The 7,320-nt window shown below is 34.2% G+C and overlaps 1 protein-coding gene and 1 long non-coding RNA gene across 2 annotated transcripts; both read right to left on the minus strand.

Moving 5' to 3' along the window:
* Nucleotides 1-1,213: 1,213 nt before the first annotated feature.
* Nucleotides 1,214-1,940, minus strand: LOC107952725 (mitochondrial import receptor subunit TOM9-2). The gene has a single exon (XM_016887886.2). The coding sequence runs from the start codon at nucleotides 1,804-1,806 to the stop codon at nucleotides 1,489-1,491; it is 318 nt and encodes a 105-aa protein (XP_016743375.2). The 5' UTR covers nucleotides 1,807-1,940; the 3' UTR covers nucleotides 1,214-1,488.
* Nucleotides 1,941-6,379: 4,439 nt separating this feature from the next.
* Nucleotides 6,380-7,061, minus strand: LOC121219034 (uncharacterized). Its single transcript, XR_005915555.1, has 2 exons — nucleotides 6,933-7,061; nucleotides 6,380-6,748 (listed from the first exon to the last, which is right to left on the minus strand). It is a non-coding gene; the product is annotated as an uncharacterized lncRNA (long non-coding RNA).
* Between the last annotated feature and the right edge of the window lie 259 nt (nucleotides 7,062-7,320).

A 7,320-nucleotide genomic window follows, 5' to 3' on the forward strand; every position in this document is an offset into this window, starting at 1 on the left:
GGCATTTACGTCTCCACCAAGGCAAATCACCCTTGATTGTATTACCTCCTTCCTTGATCACTTCATCCCCAACACTGCATTTTGACTTGGACCAAACTTACGTTGAAAGCTTTGCGTAGTCATCGTGAATGCCAAGTTGGGAAACATAAAGACATGAATTAGGGGTGAAATACTAGCATCCTTGGTGAATGGACTTTAGCTTATTGAACAGAAAAATATTACACGTACTATGGACAACATATAATCTGTGTTCTGATCTCTCTCTCTAGAGAGCAAAGATTGAACAGTGCGGTTCTGGTGCAACACTATTCTCAAAAAACCTAACCTTCAAACACAGTGTTCTTCTTTTAAAAGAAAAAACAAAGGTATGAATGACCTTAAGTTCAATACAGTCTACATTCTTCTCGTCCTTGCCTTTGAGAGCAGAGACCTAATGGATTCTTCTGATCTAACAGATTCAACCACCAATGCAACTAGAAGATAATCAGCATCAAACCTTCCTAGAAGAATTAGCTTAACCATGAATCTAACAACTAAAGTCCCTCAAGAACCCTGTTTGCTCTATGAAATATCATGAAGCTAGGCCCTTAAAGTGAAAGTAGAAAGAACTGAAGTCTTTCAATTATCATATGCTATTACACATAGCCATGAAAAAGTTAAATTCCTGACTCCCCTGGCAGGCCTAACTCTCATATGCAAAGAGTTCATGGTTCTGAACATTATATATCCTGTTGAAGCAAATCAGAACCAACGAGAGAAATACCAAACCAATGAAGTGCTTACCTAAAATAATTATTAACCTACTCCACCTCCCAAGTCCGAACTGTTCATCACCAATGTTAATGGTAAACACCAGAACAGAACATCTAGAGAAAAGCAATAACTTATCAGATATTTATATTATGCCATGTCACATGTGAACTCAATTGCTGCAACATAGTCCGCAAACACTGATGATCAAGTAAAATGCATTTGAGTACATATATGGTACAGCGAAAAAGCAAACCATAAAAAGATGGTCCTTCGAACTATGATTTATTCATTCTATATGATGCCCAGACCCCAGACTGACAATGTAAGAGTAGTTTTCATCAACATACAAACTAGAGCACTTTATCGCTGCTATCCCAAATTCCCTATGATTCCTCAGATCACTATTTGCAATCAAACATTTAAAAAAATCATTCCACAACCATGTAGTATCGTTCAAAAGTAACTCAAATGAACACTCCCAGTTTTTAATTACTTTATCAGAGCAATATCAAACACAGTCCAACTTCACATAAATCCATAGGGATTAACTTGATAAAACCAAGTCCAATACCAACATTTCCACTAGTATTTGAAACTTAAAACAGAGGTATCATCTTATTTAATTTTTTTTAAAGAAAAAATATAAAACTACAACTGAATGGTTTTACTAGAATAACCAAGAGGGACAATGGCCTGAAACAGGGATAAACAACTAAGCTCTAACCTCTGACCCGATTACTTATGGGGTGGTCCAGTGGGCGGGGCACCGAGGAGACTAGCTTGCTGGATCTCGAGCTCATTGAACTGCTGCTCGCGGTCCATTTCGATGATCAAAGGGACAAATAAGATCAAGAAGGTTGTCCCGGCGATCCAGGCGGCTTTGCCGGTGCTACGGAGGAGCTTCTTGGAGACGAAAGCGGCGTCGCAGGCGGCCTGCTTACCACGAGAAACGATGGCGGAGGAAGTGATCTTGGTGAGGATGCTGGGGTCGGAGTTGGAGGCAGATCGCCTAGCGGGCAGGTGAACACCGCCTCGCTTGGGTTGGGCCGCCATGGTTTAGTACAAGTCGGAAGAGGGTTTTAGTTGGAGGGAGGGTTTTCTTCTTTTACGTGAAGCTTTAGGACTTAGGAGCGACGACTAAACGGGGAAAAGTTAATCGTTTTGGACTGATTTTATAAATTCTAAACACTCTTAATTTTCACTTTCCTTATCCCATTTTCCACTTTAATTTTCAAGGTTTTTTTCTCTTTCAACCTCAAAAAATAACAGTTAAAATGTCCAATCAATTATTTCATACAATAATATTATAATATACTCATCATCCAAAAAATTACAAAAAAAAAATTACTATTTTTTAAGAAAGAAACTTCATTTTTTTAAAATTTAGATATTTTTTCCAAATTACTTAAATAATAAAAAATAATGTTGTTTCAATTCAAATGATAATTTAAATACTTTTTCATTATCTTAGCTTATCTGTACACTAATATCTTGAATTTGTAAATTAAAAAAATTTAAAAGCAAAGTGGGTGTCTAAATGTGTAACATATACATTAATATTTTCAAATCTTTAATATTTATTATCACAATTATAAATCAAATGTCCGCAAATATCCGAATATGCTATCATCTCTCTAAATCCAGCACTATTTTCAAGTGTTCGACCATTCTAAAAAACTTCGGTACAAAACTGAGTAGGTGCACGATGATAGATGAAGAAGTTTATCCAAATATGAAATAAGGGGTCAAGTCAAATAAACACGATGCAAGTAACATTGAGAAAATACTAACAAATTGATGTATTTTAAAATATAAAAAATTGATTTAACTTTTATTAAAATATTTTTAAAATACAATTTTTATAAAAAAAATTTGATTGTTTGTTTAACTAAATAAAATTTAACATCAACTTTTAATATTTTAAATGTAATTAGTGAAGGTATACAGTATTTTAAGATACAACAGTTATTACTATTTTTAAAAATATAATATACAATCTTTTACAATTTCTAAGAATTTTTAATTTTTTTATAGTTTTTTAAAATTCTAATATATTTTTAAATTTTTAAAATTAATTATATTTTTTTTAATTTTTATAGTTTTGTAATTTTTTAAATATTTTAAATATTTTTAGGTTTTTTCTGGATAATGATGTCACCGGTTGACACGTGGCAATTTATGATTGACTGGATATCATAGTCAATTCTTTTTAACGACCAAATGATTTAATTGAGAACATTTTAGAACAATATGAATTGAACTGTAAACATAGAGTTTTCAAAACCATTTTTAGGGTTATGTATGTTTCTAAAAAATTAAGTTTAAACTAGGATTTGTCGAGTTTAACGTATGAATTAGTTGTCTTGCTTAGCTGCTAAGAGAATGGAAGCTCCGACGTTTGGGAAAGTTAAGCGGACAAGGCGAAGAAGCATCAAGTGAATTTCTGTACTCAAACCCTGAACTACTAAAATATGTTGTCTGATTGCTTAAGTTATTTAGTATCTGCCATTCTAGTTGGGTATGCATGACAGGGAGGGTAATTACCAAAGGGATTAGAAAAAGTTAGGATCTGGGAAAAATGGTTGATTCTGTTAGATACTGCCATACAATGTTGATGTGTGCACTCGTGATGAACAAAACTCTGGCCCTTGTGGAGGGGACACTGTGGTGTTCGAGCATCAAGGTATAGGATGGTGAAATGGAGGAATGGATGGAATGAAATGGGAAGAATAGAGATCATGGCTAGACCATAAGATCGATCAGAGGCTATACGCCTAAAATGAGTAAAATCATAGCTAAAAGATGTTATGGCGTCATGATAAGCATGAGTAAAATCATAGTTGAAAGACGCTATGGCATCCTTTAATATTCTGCTGGGATAGTATGCACAGGGTTATATTGTGTAAAACCATAACTGAAAGACGTTACGACATCATAAATAGTCTGAAGAGACATTAAACATAGGATAGTCTAACATGATGCTAAACACCATCCAGTAAACACGAAGATTATAGGGGTAAAACCCTAGTTCGGCTCTAGCAACCAATAGAGCCCTTCAGGACATTAGACATGGAATCTGATGAGTAAAACCATAAGTTAACTATGACAGCATAGAGAGTCCACCGGGACAATAAACACAGGTGGGAAATCAGAATAGAAACCGTGGGATAACACGCAATAAAAAAAAGGGTTGAAAAGAAAATAGAAGTATGAACTTGCAACAGTTGAGCAGCGAGCCGAAAGAATCCGCCAATAAATGGGAACGTAATGGAAACTAGAAAGGACTACGGGAATAGTAGTTGCGTAAATCAATAAGGCATAATGATGTTAATCTAGCGGAAAGTAGTCATAGAAGTTGACGCACCAGTGTTGCCTAATGTACAGGCAAACGAGAAATGGCTTAACCAAGGATTGTGGATAAGGATCCACCATTAAAGAATGTCGAGGGCGTTCAAATAAACCATATAGGCTAGTGGTGTATCATATGCACGTCGGTTAGTCTCTAAGGAAGGGAAGGGTGATTAGAACCCATTAGCGAAGAAGGATACATGAGATTAGGGGTGTTCAAATTTCGGTTAAAACCAAATTAACTGACTGAACCAATCTAATTTGGTTAATTGGTCAGTTAATCGATCTAATTTGGTTAGAGGTCTGTTAATGATTTTTTGGAAGTTCGGTTATCGGTTAATTCGGTTCAAAATTGGATAATTAACCAAAATAAATAGCCTACTTCCCACCTAGGCCCAGCCACCCCAATCCAAATAAACATTACCCATCCCAATACAAATAAACATTTAAAAGCCCAACCCAATTCAAATAAACATTCATTATTCAAACCAATCCAAATAATTAATTTATATTACATAAATAATTAATAAAAATTAAAATTCTTAAAAACTAAAACTAACTCACCATCACCCTCACCCAAAATCCCTAATTTTAATCTCCCAAAATCCCAAACGTTCTAGTGCCGATAGCCCAACACCCTCACCAGTCACCACCGTCCGGTGTCCACTAGGTAAATAGTGCAGTGTTCTGTTTTATTTTTATCTGGCAACGGGACAACTTTTTTTTACCAATCCCTTTCTATTTTGAATTTTTTTGGTTACATTTCTGGTTGTAAAATCTTTTTTGTTATCATTTTCGTCAATGAATTAAAATTAGTTTTTGTCTTCATCCTTTTTTTTTGGTGCGTTTATCTGCAAATGGGTAAATAAAATAGAGGAGTATTGAGGATTGCATCTGGGTGATAGAGCTTTTGTGGAAAAAAAAGGGACTCATCTCTTTTAAAAGTTGGGCATTGGGGATATCGAATTGGGGTCTGGTTAGGCTTTAGGATGTTTTTGTTCTGGGTTAGGAAGAGTAATTTCTTCTAGTTTGATTTATTGAATTCTGTTCTAAGTTGTTGTTTTCTTAATAGCTTTGTACATACAGTTGGTTGATGCCCAATTCTTATAAAAAGCCCCAGATTATTCTTTCAAAAAAAAGAGAGTTATATTTATTAGTTTTTTGACTTATTTTCATGTCATTGTGGTTTGCTAGGGCCTTGTTGATTCAGATCTTAGAATTTATTTTTGGTCTTTTTCTTTTCCGCTTTGATCATGGAAATGGTGTTGGCAAATTTCGGTTAAATCGGTTAATCGATCGAATTAACAAAAATATTTCGGTTCAGTTTTTTTTTGAAAAAATTTCAGTTCGGTTAACAATTAAGGGTCTAAAAAGCCTGGTTAATTTGATTGATACTAGTTTGGTTCAATTAATCGACTGAACACCCCTACATTGGATGACAAAAGGATTAAACCGTAAAAGTTGTTATAAAGTTTAATTAAAGTTTAGTCCCCTAATTTTGTTAATTGGATAGTTAGTTAAGATACAATGATTAAATCGTAAAAGTTGTAAAAATTTAATCACTAAAAATTGTTAAATTGCTAAGGGACCAATCTAGTAATTGGACCTATGTTTTTGGATGAATGGTGAAATGCGATGTAGGAATCCACTAAGTTATATTAATCATGTTTAGTATAATTAATTAATGTTTAATTAAATTAATTAGGATTTATTAAAGGTTAAACTTAGAATAAAAGTTAAAAGAAAAGAAATGATGTTAAAATCCATGATCTTTATCATCTTTTTTATCACCTTAGCTGAATCTTGAAGAGAAAAACAAGGGTTTGAGGTTTTAAACTTTAGCCCTTCAATTGGTTAGCAATTTCAAGTTTGTTTCTTGTAATTTTTATATTTTTAAGATACTGAGAGCTTGATTTAACTGACCTAGGTACTATTTTGCAAAACTGCTAAAGTTTTAAAAAGTTTTCATTGTTGAATACTTGATGAAATTGGTGCTATCTTGTTAGATTTTAAGCTTAGATATGAAAAAGACTAATTTGTAAAGTGAAAATTGTTTGTTTTGAACCTAGGGATTAAAATGTAAATAATTCTAAATTGGTATGAAATTTTTGTAATTATGGATAGTAGAAGGTCTTGGAAGGATGTAACTGAGATCGATTTCAAAATCAAAGCTCAAAATTGAAAGTTATAACAATTTTGGTTTTAGGGACTAAATTGAAAAAAATGCAAAATTTTAGGGAAATTCATAAAATAAAATTGAATTGATATATACATAAAATAGGATAATATAAAACGTTTTGAATTGATAAATTGAATTGACTTCAATTATTATATATGTAATAAGGCCCAATTGGCCCAGACCATTACAAAACAAAAATAAACTAAACTTAGGCCCACACCCTAACTACCGAAACCCTAAACAGAAAATTCTTGGCTGCCGCCTCCAGCAGTCCAGTCGCCGCACGACTCGGGGACAGGGTCCCTCTCCGCGCGAGTTGCGCGCCTTCCTCGCCTCGCCTTGTACTTGCAGCAACAAACGCGAACAGAATAGCAAAAATCACGCCAATAAGAACATAATAGATTTTCTATTCGTTTGATTTGGTTCATTTTTCCTTTTCCATTTCGGCTATTTAAAGCCGTGGAAAATCTGTAAAAAGGGGGGATTTCAGTGAAAAAATACGAAAATCCTGACAAACATAGTCGAATACTGATACGAGAGATAACACTGAATACAAAGATTTGCTTTTTAGGTGAACTACGTTTTTATTTTCTTATTTTTTTTGTTTTGTTTTATTTTTCAACAAGAATAAAAGGGGAAAAGAGAAACTGACCTTGCCTTGCCGCGTTGTGCTCCTTCCTCCGTCTCGATCGGAGGCTAGGACGGCGATTGAAGCCGCGGCGTGGGGGTTCTTGAAAACGGCGGCGGCTGAATGTGGGAACCCTAGCAGAGGATGCTAGGGTTCATAAGTTTGTTTTTGTTGAAAATATGGCAGAAATTGTTTTTTTTTAAATGTTGGTTTTATAATAAAATTGAAACGACGCCGTTTAATGAGGGTAGATCCGGGCGTCGACCAGACCCGGTCCCAAGATCCGCGCGTTTCTTAATGGAGGGGCTAATTTCACTTTTAGTCCTTCCGATTTTCTATCACTTTGTAATTAAGTTTTGTTTTACTTTTCAATTTTTCCCAAAATTTTGCTTTGATTTCATTTGAGTCTTGC

The sequence above is a fragment of the Gossypium hirsutum genome, chromosome D07 (assembly GCF_007990345.1).
Source record: "Gossypium hirsutum isolate 1008001.06 chromosome D07, Gossypium_hirsutum_v2.1, whole genome shotgun sequence".
NCBI classification, from domain to species: domain Eukaryota; kingdom Viridiplantae; phylum Streptophyta; class Magnoliopsida; order Malvales; family Malvaceae; genus Gossypium; species Gossypium hirsutum.